This window comes from Poecilia reticulata, chromosome 9 (assembly GCF_904066995.2).
Source record: "Poecilia reticulata chromosome 9, P_reticulata-male-v2, whole genome shotgun sequence".
In the NCBI taxonomy this organism is placed as follows: Eukaryota; Metazoa; Chordata; class Actinopteri; order Cyprinodontiformes; family Poeciliidae; genus Poecilia; species Poecilia reticulata.
The window spans coordinates 12,235,874-12,252,457 of NC_088838.1; the positions used below are offsets into that span (position 1 = coordinate 12,235,874).

At 40.8% G+C, this 16,584-nt stretch overlaps 1 protein-coding gene across 3 annotated transcripts in view; it reads left to right on the top strand.

The window, feature by feature from the left end:
• The window catches only part of LOC103470552 (tetratricopeptide repeat protein 28), a 229,100-nt gene that overhangs the window by 63,406 nt on the left and 149,110 nt on the right, over positions 1–16,584 (top strand). Inside the window, exon 1 of one of the 3 annotated variants that reach the window (XM_008419087.3) lies at positions 9,167–10,110. The exons of the other annotated variants lie outside the window; for them this stretch is intronic. Within the exon in view, the coding sequence (XP_008417309.1) occupies positions 10,084–10,110 (27 nt within the window). The 5' untranslated portion in view covers positions 9,167–10,083. Of the gene's footprint in view, positions 1–9,166; positions 10,111–16,584 lie in introns of those variants that run through there. 3 annotated transcript variants of the gene reach the window in all.

Sequence of the window (16,584 nt, forward strand, 5' to 3'; positions counted from 1 at the left end):
TACCTGTAGCAGAAGTAAATTACAATTTATTATTGATCAAACAAGAAGTTTGTTTCTGTCAGGAAATGAAACAAATTTTTTTGAAGACTAGTTTTTATTAGATAATGGTTTACTGGAAATGATTTATGCCCTGCTCAATAATCAACGGAAATCTTTTTTTTCCCCACATTACATTAATTAAACCTTTCTTATCCTTGCTGAGCAGCTTTCTGCATGTTTCCACCTATTTTGATTATTTATCTTTGACAATTATCCATCACCTTAAACTTCAGCTCTCTCTGCAACACAGATGCACAATGTTCACTAAAACTCTGTATTAACACACACACTGAGGAAAATTAAAACATTATTTTTTTCTGTAACCACTTTCTTATTTGCTGTGTAGCATCCATATTGGATTTTCTCAGCCATGAGAAATCAGACTTTACAACTCACAGTTTCAACTTCAGGTGGCATTCGTCTATTTATTTTTTCATCTTGAGTCTTTGGATTAATTAACTTGTAAGTAGAAACATGTTTGTATCAAAGGGTAAGATCTGAATACAGCTAGTCTTAGACTTGTGTTGACTACAGGACTGACAAATATGAAAGCCATTGGTATTACCTCTCCTTAAAATAATAATAATGATATATTGAATTGAAATTAAACTCATATTGCTCCCAGTCTGAGCTGTCAGAATCAACTAGCAGCATCAAGTGAATTTATACATGTTACTCTCACTATTACAGTGATTACATTACTTGTTCTGGACAAGAACAAATAACATATTTCCTAAGAAAGACGATGAAGCTAACAGAACTGAAAATAACATCTGTCTGCTGCACGCTAAGTGCCAAACCTGAAACAGCTGATGTGTAAACAGGTTTTTTTTGCAGAGCATTGGTTTTCAAAATTGGGTTTGCAATCCCACTGGGGTTTGTGTGTGAGGTCAATGCAATATTATCCTCCGAAGTTAAATTAGATAAAAAGTCACTGCGACATGTTTACGCTGTAAATGTCAGATTTTAAACAAAGCTTAAGGTTGAGCCAGTCGCACCGTCATTTTACCTTTGTTTAATGCTTATTGTTAAACTAGCCTCTGTTATTTTGTAGCTCAGAAGCCAGACTTTAAGGAAACACTAGAGTAGAGTGATTTAGGGTCATTTAATGGGGCGCCTCGGTGCCTTTAACCTCCTTCAGGCCTTTCAGGCTCAAATTGTTCCTGTTTCTGGGATCTTTTTGGATTTTAACATGACCCAACAACTTTCCTTCTGACCTTTCCTTCCTCTTCTTCTCCTGCTCTTTTTGCTTGTTCCAAAGCTTCTTGCTTAGACTTTTTTTGTGTCAGATGTAGATGTTTGGTAAAACACATGGTACCGTGTTTATGGGCGTAGCTGTGCGCCGAGTCCTGCGACTTCACCGTTTCGAAAGCAGAATCTCTCATATGGTTAGAACTGCATAAACATCCCGGTGCTGTTTATATTTCCTCGCGTTTTATCTGATACTCTCTATATGGAAGCCACACAGTTGGCAGTCAGAAGGGAGGATGAAGACAACTTTGTTGTCATGGTTACAGTAATAAGGGCTGCTTTAAGACAGCCACTGCGGTGCACGTTCCAATGACCCATCCAGCACTTTCGCTCCGTAACGTCACACAACTTCCTACTTGGTTCCCAACAGGCGAAACTCATAATTACTGCAGTTACCGCAGAGCTTTGTCACACTAACGTAAACACACACTGTTTTTCATTTTACTGGAAGGAATTATGCTGTTTTTCCTTTTTTTTAATTATTATTATTTTTCGTTGAGGGACCTTTTCATTTTCCTCTTTCTGTATTTATTTGGAAACATTTTTTGGGGACTTTTCTCTTTTAGTGAGATTGAGAGAATGGCAAATTCCCACTTGGGGGAAGCTGCGAATTGCATTTACAATATATATATATATATATATATATATATATATATATATATATATATATATATATATATATATATATATATATATATATTGGGCTTGAGCACAAGGACCACTGCCAGGTTTTGTGCTCTGGTGAGCAAATGTTTAGCTTTGCTCGATCTGTGTCCCTGCTGTAACGTGATTTCTTCCCAGTTTGTGATCTTGAATGTGATGCGACATGAAATGAGAGGTTGCTGCTCATATTGCTGAGCATGCACTCCGCTGATCAATGGGGGGGGCCAAACAGAGAGCGCTGTGAAGGTGTTAAAAGCATATATTCTTTACACAAACAGCTTCTGCCATTCAGTCCAAATTCATCCCACAGTTTGGATATGTTTGTTTAACGGGCAGGAATCTCATCTGAACAGCTCAGTTCAGTTTGAGTGGGTGTTTTGCCTTCACTCTGCCCTGACATTAGTCGACTCTTAAGATGAATTATTCTGCTCCCCGTGGACAAAACCCAGAAAACAAATACCGTTTTGAATAGTTTTTCCAAGCCTCTAACATCAACCTTTGCTCAGGGCACGTTGGGTGGCCAGCGCATGTGACCTTCTCATAGTGTGGCCCCGTAACCCCCATCCATCCCTATTAGAGGGCACTCATCAGGGACAGCAGCCAGAGTGACACACTCCCAGCTGGGTTTCCCAGGAGAAAATAATGTGGAGGGCAGGGAACGATCCCAGCGGTGCGCTGAGGTTTGTGTGTGTGCGTGTTTGTTCTCTGCAGATAGGACTCTGTGACTCTGAGATATGCACAGGCTCATTAATTAGAGGCTCTCATTATCCCCCCTCAGGCTCCAGACACTTAATCAACACCAAGCTCCTGCTAAGACACAACCGTACATGCACTCACACACACACGCACACACACACAAATAGTCGTCCATCTCACATATTCCACAGCAGGCTAAATTCTGACACAACATCATCCACCAAAACAGCTTTGTTAAAAGAGGTGAATGAATGAATGCTGATGAGGGTTATTTGTTTTCAGTGATGTACAGAAACAGAGTGGTGGGTGTCATTGCTGTTTAACACTTTTATTGTTACGGTGTTGTTAAGCGCCTCAAAACAGATTCATCCAACTGCCATGTCTTTTTATGGATGTAATCTATCAAATATTCTAAATTACATTCCTGTGTTATAAATGTTTCGCCTGACAAAATGTTTATTAGTGTTTAAAGCATACTAATTTATTACTCGTGGCCTTCTGTGATTTTTTTTTGTTCTTTTTTTGCCATACCTGTTAAAGAACAAATATGAAGTTTTACAGTCATGTTATTGTTGTCCTGTTCGCGGCTCCACCCGCACTGCACAGCTGCGTGCACACAGACTTGGCAGGAGTTTTGCGCTTGACACCCTTCCTAATGCAACCCCATAAAAATACAGTGAAATACAGTGTCCCAGGCATCCTATAAAAACGCCTGTGTACCTCATTTAATAGTTCAAACACCTGATATGCCATAATATGCATTAATACAAACAGTGGAAACAATCTTTGCAATAAAGCAGGCGCTAACATCAATGGTCTTCCTTAGCTCTGCTCTTTGGGGTAAAGTTAATCAGCGCCAAGGAAATGAATGGTGCTCCTGGATCGACTGCTTTGCAAATATCAGTCAGTAGCATGTCAAGTACCAATCCCGTTTGAACATTTTAGACATGCTGTAAAATAACAAATTCACACACAATCAAATTTTTTGCTACACTCCACAGAAAAATCCACAAAAACAGGTGGAGGCCCACTGGATGAATAAATAGCCATCTGGTATTCCATTTGTTTTCATAGCAGATAGCTAATTTTTAAAAACATTTCTCTAAAACCCAAAAGCTCTGGCATTTGGATGGTGACCCAATGTGAAACTGCAGAGCAGACACACAAATGTTTCACACAATCTCAAAAGTACTGCAGCGGCACAGTTGTTGAGTGATAAAGGTATGCTGGTGCCAGAACTCTGTTCTTTGAAAGAGATTTTTGTCCCACTATAGTCAGTGCCCAGAGTGATCAGCTACAGACAGTTTACCCTTGGCTGGGTGCTGGTTTGCTAGGTCTCCATGCTGCTGCTTTCAGAAAGCATTTCTCCTGACTCCCTAATCTTTGCTAAACAAAATGGCATTCAAATCTTCATAGGATGTCAAGTCTTTAACTGTGCTTTGGAGCGTTTTACTGTGTGAATGTATCTATCCAGTTTTAAGTGAGGACACGGGTGTAGATGTTTCTGCTGTGAAATTTATTGCCTTGAAACTCCAGTGCTTGTAATTAAAAGACCATTGTTTATGGACAGAGGACAGATAGCACACAAAGACACCCCAGTGTCATGACTTCGAAAGCGAGGGCCTGTGTAGTAATTAATTATGCTTCCAACATTCACGAGAGCAACTAGAGTGAGCTGCTCTTCAGTCAGGTTTTTAAAAGCGTTGAGTATTTATTTATTTATTTTTTTCCCCCCCCTCACGAACATCCTCTGTCGTTGCATACAGTTTTCCTTGACGTTTATCCTTTTGGTCAGCTGTGCTGTGCTGGATTTATGCAAGCTCCCAAACAAGGACATGCTCTGCAGGTGGAAGAAGCATTAGGTGGCGACGGGCCTTACACGGCTCCGGCTTTTGTAATATTGCAGCTGCTCGGCGCACAGCAGAGCCGTCTTCAAAGAGCGGCTCACTCATCAGGCTCCGATCAGAACCTTCGGAGGAGACATTTTTGAGGGCGTGATTGGCACGAACAAGAAAAGGAAGCACAAACTCTCGAACGGCTCCAACTTGTGGGAAATGAAAGAGGCCGTTTTTTGTTTCCCTCTGAAGGCTGGAGTCTGATTTCCTGTGCGGCTGTGATTGGGAAAGCAGAGGCACGCACAGGGAGCCCGCTGCTGTATGGAGATGCCAGATGACAGGCTTTGCTACGAAGAGAGGCTGTTGCTTAACGGCGACGCTGAAGTGGCCTGTGATTGGTCCTCTAAGCGCCTTCTACGAAGCAACTTCTTGTGTAAACCTATTTTAGACGTAAGCAGTGTGTGGTTAAAAGAAAATTGTAGTGAGGTGCTTAGCGTGTCGTGAGAGCCCTTTTTTATTTTTTATTTTTTTACATCAACTTTTAGATAAAATAGCATTTTAAGAGAATAAAAAGCTGTGAAGCTACTGTAACATTAACCCTGCCCCTCCCCTCCCTCTGTGCGCTTTAAGCACTGTGTCAGCTGTGTGTGCATAGGTGTTGTCAAACATTTGTTCCTGTTCATCCATGTGGATCACCAAGTGGACACTCTGTGCACAGCAGGAGTTTGTCCATAAGGCCATATGGCATCCTGCCCCCTCCTCCCACTCATTTTTTGTCATCCGCCTGACCCCAAGACGCACTGTGGGACCACGCTGACCCCTGAGAGAGTCAAGCTTATTGACCAGCCCACAGCTCCACAGAGTCCATTACCTAAACCAATTTAAATCACAAGCCCATTGTTGAAGCTTCTGTATCGACCATTTCCCTAATTCACTTTCATAGAGTATAAGTTCTTATGAATAGAAACGTTCTGTTTCCTGAAAATATCCTGAACTTTCCCACCTTTTGTCATATTATTACTGTAAATATTTTTAAATGATTTTTTTTTATTGTGATAGACTAACACAAAATAACCCATACATGTTTTCATTTTTGTTTTTTAGAAAAAGAAAACTGCAATCTGTGTAGATGTTTTGCTTTGAAAAAAAAACACACAAAAAAACACCTAGCAGTGCAATTGAGACTGCGGGTATTTCGGTTTACACGTCGACCAGTTTTGCGCATCTAGAGATTGAAAATTTTTCCCCTTTCTTCTTCGCAGAATATCTCAAGTGCCATCAGATCAGGTAGAGAGCGTCTGTGAACGTCAGCTCGCATCATGATGCAGATCTGATCAAGCTTTACATTGGATGTTGTGCTTAGGGATATGTGCAGCCGGTGCTAGTTTTAAACCAGACGTAGCATTTTGCAACAATTCTACCGCATGTTTCTACATCTGTACTCCATGAACTTGGTACTTTCTCTTGCATGTTTATATTGTGGCCCTGCTCCAGCACACCTGACTCATGGTGGAATGCTGCCTATGACTTTTCTTTAAACAATAGGTTTCCTGTTCCCGCCTTTTCATAGATACCAGATTTGCAGAGTTAGAGCTGAATGGTTGTTCTCTAAGCAGATCCTCACTGTGGATCTTCGCAGCTTTTCCAGAATTCCCACGCACCTTCAGGTTTCTTCTTTTATTCATGTTCTCAGTAAGCTCAGCTGGATGACCATGTATTGGACGGCGTACAGCTGTGTCATACTCTGTCCTTGTCTAAATAACACGCTGAACAGTGCTTTATGAAATAGACTACATTTTCATTTTTTGCCAGGTTAAAGTTCTTCACAACGACCTGTACATTTTTTGGTCTCCATGATGCTTTTGTTCACCATGTTCTCTAACGAGGCCTTCGCAGAACCATTGTGAAGGTGCCTTCTACCAATTTATGTCAGTGATTCATAAATTCTCTCTGACAATTTATGAATCGGATTCTGAAAGCTGGAGGTGCACTTAATTTGATTTAGGGATACTAGCGTAAGGTTTGATTTAATACTTTATGCGTGCCTTTAAAAAGTGATCTTGAGGGTTGAGTGTATATTATTACTTGTAAAAATAAAAATTGAAAACCCTTTCTCACTCTGTATTTCACTTTATGGCTTTGCATCGGTTTATTTTCATTACCCTTGAAAATATTCAAAGAAAATACGTTTAAGTTTGTGGTTGCAATGTGTCAAAGTGACGGGTTATGAATACCTTTTCAGGGCGCTGTATGCAACGCAGCTATTTATTTCCAGTAACTGAGGTCACGACCACTTGACGTAAAAACTAATGAAAACTATTTTCACTCTGTAACTGTGGTATCGATCTTGGCCAACAGGCTCTTTCCAGATCAACCTTGTGCTCTGTTTTCAATTCTGTTCAGCCCGCAAAAAAAAAAAAAAAAAAAAAAAGTTTCTTTTTAAGCGTGTCAGAGCTTTTCTCTCTCCAGCCAAACAATGTCTAATAAAAATCCCTGGCAACGTTTTGCATCTGATGGCAGTGTACGGTAAAATATTGCACTGTAAACTGAGTGTGACAGCAGCTCTCAGCAGAAAGAAACGGGAGAAAAAAAACCTCTGCATGTTGTTTTTTTTTTATGCGTGTCTTCAGCATCCAAGGTTCTCCCTCTTGTGTGAGTTGTGCTTTTTGTGCATGAATTCAATCAGTTTTCACAAAAAGTAACCAAGGGCAGTAGCTTCTATTGATGGAGACCATGGCAGCGTTGCAGTGCAGCATGGGAGAGCTGCCCTGTGTATATATTTTAAGTTACTTAAACTGGAAATGGGCATTGCAGCATCAAGAGCAGATTTCACTCTTATATTTGTCTGCTTGTTTTTTGACTGTGATAGTCCAACTCATGAACCTCCACATGAAACAGAAACTCAAAGCTATTAGCAGCAACAACAATACTCTTATCATGTTCACCTTGATAGAAGGAAGATACTATAAATGACTTATGAAGGCAAAATCCAATGAAGTACTTGCAATAAGGTGGACTGTAGAAAAAACAGCAGAAATATTGTTGATATTTCTAATATAAAATTATGGATAAAGCAGAATGAATGTTCAACCATTACTAGGGATTTTTCGGTCGACTATTGTGGTAAAAAGAGAGCAGCTTACTGTACATACACTAACCATCGACCTCTTAACTTGAGATTCTTATTTTAAGCATCACTTGAAAATCTCAAGTGGTGTTTAAAATAAGATTAGTGCAGAACTTCGGATTGTTATAGATTTTCTCTAATCCACAGTAACTCAGCTGTACCTTTATGTTTCTTTGTTGGCCAGAGCTGCACAAGTTTGTCTTCATTTTTAACAGTAATACATTTTACATACAAGTGTCTTTCACAACACTCAAGATCACTTTGCAAAGAAAGTTCTGCCCAGTTTGTTTCATGCTGTGACACTGGGGTTTGAGCATTTTCCAGTTTATAATCACCTTCAGCCATGGTGGGTTCTGGGTTGAACATCCAAACCAGATTAATTTTCTCTGACGGTTGCAGTTTGACTCGGGTTAAAATTTGGACACGAGTGGGCAGACTATGTAAAACAGATGAACATAAAGGTAGTGAAATGCAACCTGCTTTCAACCTTTACATTTGTGAACTTTGATATTTGTATATGACCTCTGTATCAAGACTAATATCAAATATAGCCAAATATTAGGCCAAAAAATTTGCCAGTGGACACAATAATTCAATTATTGGTAAATGTGATAAATATCACCTGCAATTTAGCTTGACATGGAGCTCAAAAGGGACAAGACAATTAATACACAAACATAAAAAGTGTTCTTAAAAAAAGTAACCAATTACATAAATGAATAAACAGATAAAATATGCATCAATAAAGACCCTGAATAAGATCAAGCTTGCTAAAGAAAGCAGATAATGAGGGTTTATGAGCGTTCAGGGCTCCCACTGAGGATATGTACCACTTAGGAATGGATTTGATCTGAACCTAATGCTTTTTAAACCTTTGTGCCTGATGGAAATAAAAAAATATTGGCAGAGCGAGATGGGCCTTTTGCTATATTTAAGTCATTTCTTTGGAAGACGTGTTGTATTTGTCATGTTTGGAAGATCTTGGTCTATAATTTTGATGCCCTTTTGTTAACTCTTTTGCAAAATTACGAGTTGCTACATGGTTTCCAGAGCCAGAAATCAGCTTTCTTCTCAGAGCGGTTCATGTTTTCTGCAATTTGAAAGACACTAATTTATTATTATTATTATTATTATTATTATTATTATTATTATTATTATTATTATTATAGAAAAGTCAGCAAACATCTCCTTGGTCTTAAAGATGTTGATACTTTTAAGTATACTTTTACGCAGAGGATACTCAACGTTGATTTATATCCCCATGACGAGTATTAGTAAACCTCGGTCCAACGTGTCTTGTGGCTTTAATGTCACACAAGGTGTTCATTTAAAAGCACATAGAACAAATTCCAACTGGACTAAACCAAGTTTTAAGATGAAGGTTTTTTTTTACATTATATGCATCTACACTCCATTTCTTTGTCAGTCTGCTGTAATCCACAGCCAGTCTCCAGCCTGGGCGGCTCCATCAGCACATTGCGTAAACGTAAGGCGCACTTTTTGGCAACTTGGGATGCCGTCGGCGCTATGACCCTGCTTCCTTCCATCTCCACAGCTCGGCTCCTCTGCTCAAAGTCTGTAAACTGCGAGGCTGGAGGAGCGCAGGGGAGGAAGTCACCAAATAGCTGTAGTTCCAATTTGTTACTGTTGCAGGAATCAGGGTTTCCTTCCAGTACAGCCTCACAGAAATTCCAGGGATTTTTTTTCCTTCTTTTTCTTCTTCTCGTGTGTGAGGCTGTACAATCTCCTTCCCGTGAATCTCACCGCCTGTCTCCACCGGGCTCAGTTTTAACTCTTCCTCCACTTCTACTTCCAAAAGTGTGCATCTACAGCCGGCGGGGGAACGGAATTTGATCACTGTGATGAATATTTCTGCATTTTACGCACGCGTGTCGTCTTCCCATCGTTTTCCTTGAATCGGTCAGGAAGATTCCACTTTATGCGAGCGGCGTAGGACTGACTGTGCAGCCTAGTTTGAAGGAACGACCTCGTTTTGAAAAGTTGAAGAATAATCACTCTCTACACACCGTCTGGATCGGTTCTAGGGGGCGCCGAACCCGAGCGCGGCTGAGGAGGGGAGTGGGTTTAACGCGCCGCTCCACTTTGGATTTACGCGTAGGAACCTTTCACCTAAATATCACCAGTCTACTCTAACCGGGTCTGTGATTTACATTTCCTCAAGTGTGGATGTAACCCGAGGTGTGATTTGCGTTGACTGTGCTGTCGCCCAACCTGAGATAAAAAAAGAAGAAGAAGAAGAAGAAAAAGAAGAAGGGGGAAAAAAGAGAGAGAAAACTGCCGCAAAGCTGAGACTCGATCGCACACCATCATGCACCACTTCTTGGGAAAAATTTGCTGCAAAATCGAGGGAAGTGGAGCGGCAGCATGACTTGCGCTCTGGATTTCTCTGAGCCTACATTCCGTTCTCACACAGCCTGATATCTTAATGCTGTTCCATTTTGGTTTACAAATATGATGAAATGGCAGCCCCGGAAGAAGGTGAGTGATGCCGTTTCTAGTTCTGGTCGTAGATAATCTTCCTCAGGTTAATCACAAGTTGGAAAGACAAGGATCAGAGCAGAAACCAGAGCGCTGCTGCTCTAAACTCCTCCTCACCGTATGGAAAGCAGTTTATAGAATAAGTTTCACTTTAACATTTAAAAAAAAAGCTAATTAGTGTTGCCACAGGAGTGAAATGCTTTTTTTCCCCCTCTTCACCTAATTTGATACCTAAAATTAATTGCCCATAACATGTGGTTTGAAATTGATGATCCCGTTTTATTGAATGTGTTCGCCCTTTACACTCTGACCTGTACGCAAATGTTTTGTCTGTCCTGCACCTCTGTTTATCACCCGAGAGCCAGTCTAATCTGTACTAATCAAGCCATCAGTGATTAATGCGTTTGGAAGGGAGCTTGTGGCACTGTTGGCATACAGCCTACACCGTGGAAACCAATGTCCAAATTGAAGAATAACTTTAGCAACAAAGACAAATAAGCTGAAGAAGTCCCACCGTTTTCACACCTAAAAGTTTTACAACGAGCTGACACCCACTCTTTATTTTAATTCCTCGACAGCTTATTATTATTATTGCGTGCCTTGGCCTCACTGTTACCTATGGTTTGGCTTTCCCCCCCCCCTTTCAAGTGTTCTTGTTTTTGCTGTCTTCTGTTTCTCGATTTTTTTTAAAGCCCTAGAGTATTACAGCATGGAAAATATCTGAAAATCATCTGGGGTCTGTAAAAGGGAAAAAAAAATAAAAAATAGCAGCACAAAAATGCTTATGTTCTGCCTTTCTACCACTAGGGGGCACCTGCCTGACAAGGAATAGTCCTCAGCTTAAAAGGGAGGAAGCACTAAACTGGTCATAAGAGAGGGAAAAAAAAATACATGCATGAGTAACTCCTTTTGTTCATTTCTCAGCCCGTTTATGTATTATTGTAACTCCTCTTGTTACCAAGCTCTGCGTTAAGCACCAAGTATAAACACTGGCAGGACTCTTTCTTTGTGGCCCAGTTTTTCTTTTCTCTTTTACTGCTTAACAGTAGCATGATGGTGATGGTCTGACTTTTTTAAAGCGTGGGGCAACAAAAATAGACCACAATTAACTTATTACAGAAACAGGGCAGTCACTTTTGAGCTACAGTACGCCGCTGTTTCCCCGAAAATAATCTCTTTACATTGCGTGTTCAACATCAAGCGTTATTAACGCACAAATCTGATCCTAAAGAGACGAGATAAAAGTCAGTTATTAGAAACCGAGCTTCTCCATGCCACATTATCAACAGAGAAAGTATAACTGTGAGCGTGTCTTAATAATTTCTCCAGCTGTGCTCTTCCAGAGTCATCCATGAGACCCCCCTTTGAGGGCTAAATGCCTTTCCTCGCTGCAGGAGCTGGTTTTTTTCTTTTAAGCCTCGCTGCAGTGTGCTCAACTTGAAAATATCTTGAAAGTAACACAGTGTTTTATCCACGGAGCATTTCTGATCAACTTTACTGAATAGAGCTTATCAGAATGCACAAATTGGTGGCTGTCGTCTAGTGCCAAACAAATATACCCGGTGTAAGTATAAAAAAACAGATTCATATGAGGATTTCAAATAACAATTTTATTTAATTAAGGTGAGAAACACAACCCAAACCAAGTTGGTTGGAGTTTAGTGAAGTAAAAGGGTTTTCAGGCAAGAGTGAACTATTATAGGTCACTGTTGTAGGTCACTCTTCAGTTTCTCAGTCAGATTTAATTCTGGACTTTGACTAGACCACTTGAGTCGTTGAGAGGTCAGATCTGCTAATTTGCTTCAGATCATTCTCTTGCTGCTTAACTCAAAGGTTCTTCAGTTTAATTCAACCAACTGCTGGCTGGATATTTTCCTTAAGTAGAGGGAGCCAATTATTGCAATTTATCCAGATCTTGAAGCCCCGTTGCTCCAGATCATCACTCTACTGTCACTGTGTTTGAATTAGCGATGCTCTTTTTTGTGAAACTCTTTGTTGGCTAGTGTGCATCTAGATGCAACAGGATGAATCCCTTCCAAAAAGTTAAACTTTTGTCAGTTCACAAACTGTTTTCCCCAAAGTATTTGGGGTTATTAAGATTTCTTTGTCAAATGTGAGATGGACCTTTGTGGTTATTTGTGGTAAGCAATGTGGTTTTTTTTATGATGGAACTCTGATAGATTTTCTTCTTCTCCAGTCATTTTCTTATTGCTGCATCATAAACATTGACCTTATCTGAGGAAAATGAGGCCTGCTGTGCACTGCAACCCAGTGCTGGTATATGTATAAGCACAAATGCAAAAATATGGCCAGGCAACAATCAATATTTGACATATTTTGTCGTGCAAATTGTGTTTGCATGCATATTTGTGTACATCTGACCGTGTCGCTTAGTCCTGATATCTTGTTCATAGCCATGGACGCTGAATAGAAAAATTTTCCTCAAGCCTGAAATAAAAAGAAAAATACCCATTGTGCTCCAGATTCTAAATAAGCCATTCTTTTAAAGCCCTGGGCTCCAGGTACAAAATGCACAAAATAACAATTCACAAAAGATCTTTGATTTTTTTTCTTTTTCCTATTGTTACTTCTTCTTTATTAGCTCTTTAATATGTCTCCACACTGCACTTGTAGACTGGTCTGAATCGATAGGAGGTGTTGGAGAATCACATTGATTCAGCCTGAGTGTCCAGTCCACCTCCTCATAATGGATTACACAAATGAGTCAAAATTCCAATTGTCGAACGTCAAACAGATGAGAGCAATTCTCCTAATGCTGCTGGCAGAGGCCTTGTCTGTTCTGGAAGTGGAACAAGAATTAAAGTGTATGATTTACCGACTTTTCAATAAATTCTAAGCAGCTGAGATTACCAAGAAAGGCAGTTTCTTGGGGTAAAACTGTAGCACACAGCCTTGGGGTGGCTGCGTGCTGCTGCCATAGACAGAGGTTAGGGAGAGATTATGCTCAGTGTTCCTGTTTTTGAGCTTTGTACAACTCACTTAAACGGTTCTGTTTAAGAGGTGTGCATTGCTTTGCAAAAGCATTCAAGCCCCTTGCACATGGACAAATGGACAAATGTCCATGAATTTCACTGGGATTTATGATGAACCAGCTAAAACTAATGTGTAATTGTTGATGGGAACAAAAAGGATGTCTAGTTTACAACATTTTTTGCTAATCAAAATCTGTAAGTGTGCTATGCATTTTTATCTACTCCTCTATTCTCCTGATAACTCAGTGTCTTGTTGAACCACTTCTCTTTACTATTACAGGTCCAGATCTTTGATTATTTTTCCATTCGCTGTTCACATCTTTAACCATCTTTCCTTGCAAATGTAATGCAAGCTCAGTCAAACTGGACTTACGGCTGTGCATTTAGGGCATTCTAAGGCTTAAATATGCTTTCATCCAAACCAGTGATGTCCAAAGTCAGTCCTCTAGAACTGGCGTTCTGGTTGTTTCAGATGCTTCCATGGCTCCCCGCATGTTAAATGAGTTGTTTGCAGTCTTCTGTAGAACTTAGTACCATGCTAAGGAGCTAATTTAACCAATGAAATCAGGTACGTCTAAAAGACGGAGGACACCAGACCGTGAGAATCATAACTCTGGCTGTAAGAGCCCCTCTTCCAATGCATGATACCATCACCATTTTCCCCTGTAGAGATGGCATGTTCAGGATTGATGTCTTAACTTTCCACAACATAAGACTGTAATTTTGAGCCTCTGAGTTGATTCTCAGATTATTGATCTCCTTGCATGTCTCATCAAATACAAATGCATGTCACACTTTTAATGTTTTTTTTCTTTTTTTTGTTTTGTTTTTTACAAAAAACATTTAAAACCTTGCATTCTTTTTTTGTCCACTTCAATGATAAGTACTTTAAATTGGACTGTTGGATAATATCTTAATGAAATACTGTGAAGCTTGTGGTTGTAACAACATAAAATGTAAATTATTGGAAGGGGTTTGTATACTTTTTCAAAGCATTGTATATGTTATTAGGACACATAAGTATGTATTTAGTTGCAGTAGAAAATACCTCGTCTGTGTTCCCGAAGCTGTCCTGACTAAAGTTTAATTTCTGGCTTCGTGTGTTTTCATTTTGTCAGTGGAAATCATTGCAAGCTGCTTTTTCTCTGCTGTTTGAAATCTTAAAATTGAGGTTTACCGTGTTTTCAAATCCTTACCTCAATGCTATGATGAGGCAAATTGCTAAAAAGCCATTTATGCACGGAGCAATATCTCGTATTACAAATTCAGACTCTGTCTTCACTTTGGGGTTCCATGCAAGCCACTCAAAAGAAAGTTTGCTTTTTTTGTGGTCATGCCAGATGTTTTTGTGGGGTACACACAGTTGACATAGCATCTTCTCACCTGAGAGAAACAGGATGGACAACTCAGGTTTCTCCAGCCAGACTTTCTGGGAATGTTTTACCATCAGTGGTTGCATACTTATATCTCTGAGAGCATTCATTGGCATATTACCTTAGGGATTTTTTTTAATGCTGCTTCTCTTTGATTTCTTTTTCTTTTTTTATTATGAGGGGGGGAGGGTTATCATTACCTCCGGTGCTCCATCAGTCCCTGTGACGTCTTATTGCAAGCAGCAGCACAACAGGTTTTGGCATGCATTAACAACAGGAAGAGAGAGCTGACTGTGAAGCGTGTTGCTGGAGGAAACACATCTGAGGAAAGGAGAATGCTGGCAAAGCTGTCCCCTGAGGGAGGGAGGAAAAACCAACGGGAAGCTAAGAGGGTTGTGTCCAAAGAGTGAGATGTGTTGGGTAACAAATTAATGGGGTGCTAGATTGTAGGTCTGCGGGAAATGGGGAGTTAGTTAGGTGGATATTGCAGAGAAGAAATGGGATTGCTGTAAAGCTGGAGAGACTGATAGAATTTGAGATGGTTGGACTTCTAGTAAGGGAAAATGGAGAAGTGTTTGAGGCTCAGGGAGTAAGATGGTGCAGGTGATAGAGATTTGGATTTCAGGAGTGAGGGACCCTAGAGGGATGCAGCCGGGATAATTAATGATGGGGAGTGATAGCACCTGCTGTTCCTGATGCTGCACAGTATTTACGGCCCGGCATGCCAAGTGGAACGGGATTGTGGACGCGGAGCCGGCCCCCTGGGCCACTCTCTCCGGGCATGAAGCGGTAGGGCGGTGGGAGGGCGGAGGATTGGGTCAGGTAAAGAGGGCAGTGAGGTGGGGTGGGGTTGGCAGCATGGGGAACATTAACTCAGCAATTCAGCAAAAAAAAATTATGTGCTGTACTGTTAATCCCACACCATTGGCTCCCTGTGGGAAAGCTGGACAGGGATGTAGGACAAAAAGAAGAGCTTCCTGTAAAGCTAGGCTTCCCTCTCTCTCTCTCGCTGTATTGTTCACATTCAGTCATATGCCCACCAAAACACTCCTGGGAGCCCGCTGTCAAAATACAGCAGGACAGACTGTAGTGACTAGGCCATTCTGTGCTCATTTATCCTTATTCTTGGTGCTGGCACTGTACAGGTTGAAATGGATTTTTGGAAAGAAGATAAATACAAAAATTGATTTATGCGCATAGTCGTTTTCTTTGTGGTGTTTTCCACCAGGCCTATATGCTCAGATTTTTTTATTTGCTACATATTTCCTTTTCCTCCGAGTGCTTTTCTTTCAGCAAATGAACCCGAGCTGGAGTTTATTGAGGTCACTGTTCCAGAGGTATGGTCAGCTTCTCCTGAGGCTTGGGAGGTGCCGGCCCTTAGGTGTTTCTGGATTGAGTGTAGCAAACCTGACTTGACGGACCACATGAATTGGAACACATTTCCTTGTTCCATGAGGTGGAAAAGTCGCCTTTAAGATTTAAGCACTGTTCTTTTTTTCTGGTTAAGCTTCTGTATTATGTACTCAGTCTTCCATACAGCGAGGAGAAGCAGCGTGTCAGACTGAAGATGGATATAGCATGTATGGAATGAGGATTGCCAGCGGCAATGAAGCCACATCTCTTCAGCATATGGTCTGAAAAACATGCATACTTTTCCTTGTTTCACAATATTTATCAGCGCCCAGCTGCCAAAACCGCAGTTCCTACATTCCTGTGTAACTCCACACTGGACTGTTTCCAGTGGCCCAGACGTTGTATCAGCTCTGGCCCGGCAGTTGTTTCTCTAGCCAAGGCCAGAGCGTTTTGTGACAGACGCTCATCTCTGGTGTGCTCTGAAGACGGATTCTGATCCAGCCTGGGTGGAGTCGTGAAGAGCACCACTAATACCCCCACAGCCCTCCGCCTTACTCTGATGCTTCCTAATCCCACTAATGCCGTCTATTCTTTTGTCAGAGATGGGATTCACAAGCCCTTCTTTGAAGGATCAATTTTCCAGGAGTGTGTCCATAGATAGCTGTTGCCAGGACTGACTGTTCCTTTCCATGGATTGATGCTCAGATGGGACACCCAAGTGGTCAGCGTCTTGTCCCGGAGGAAATTGGTTATGA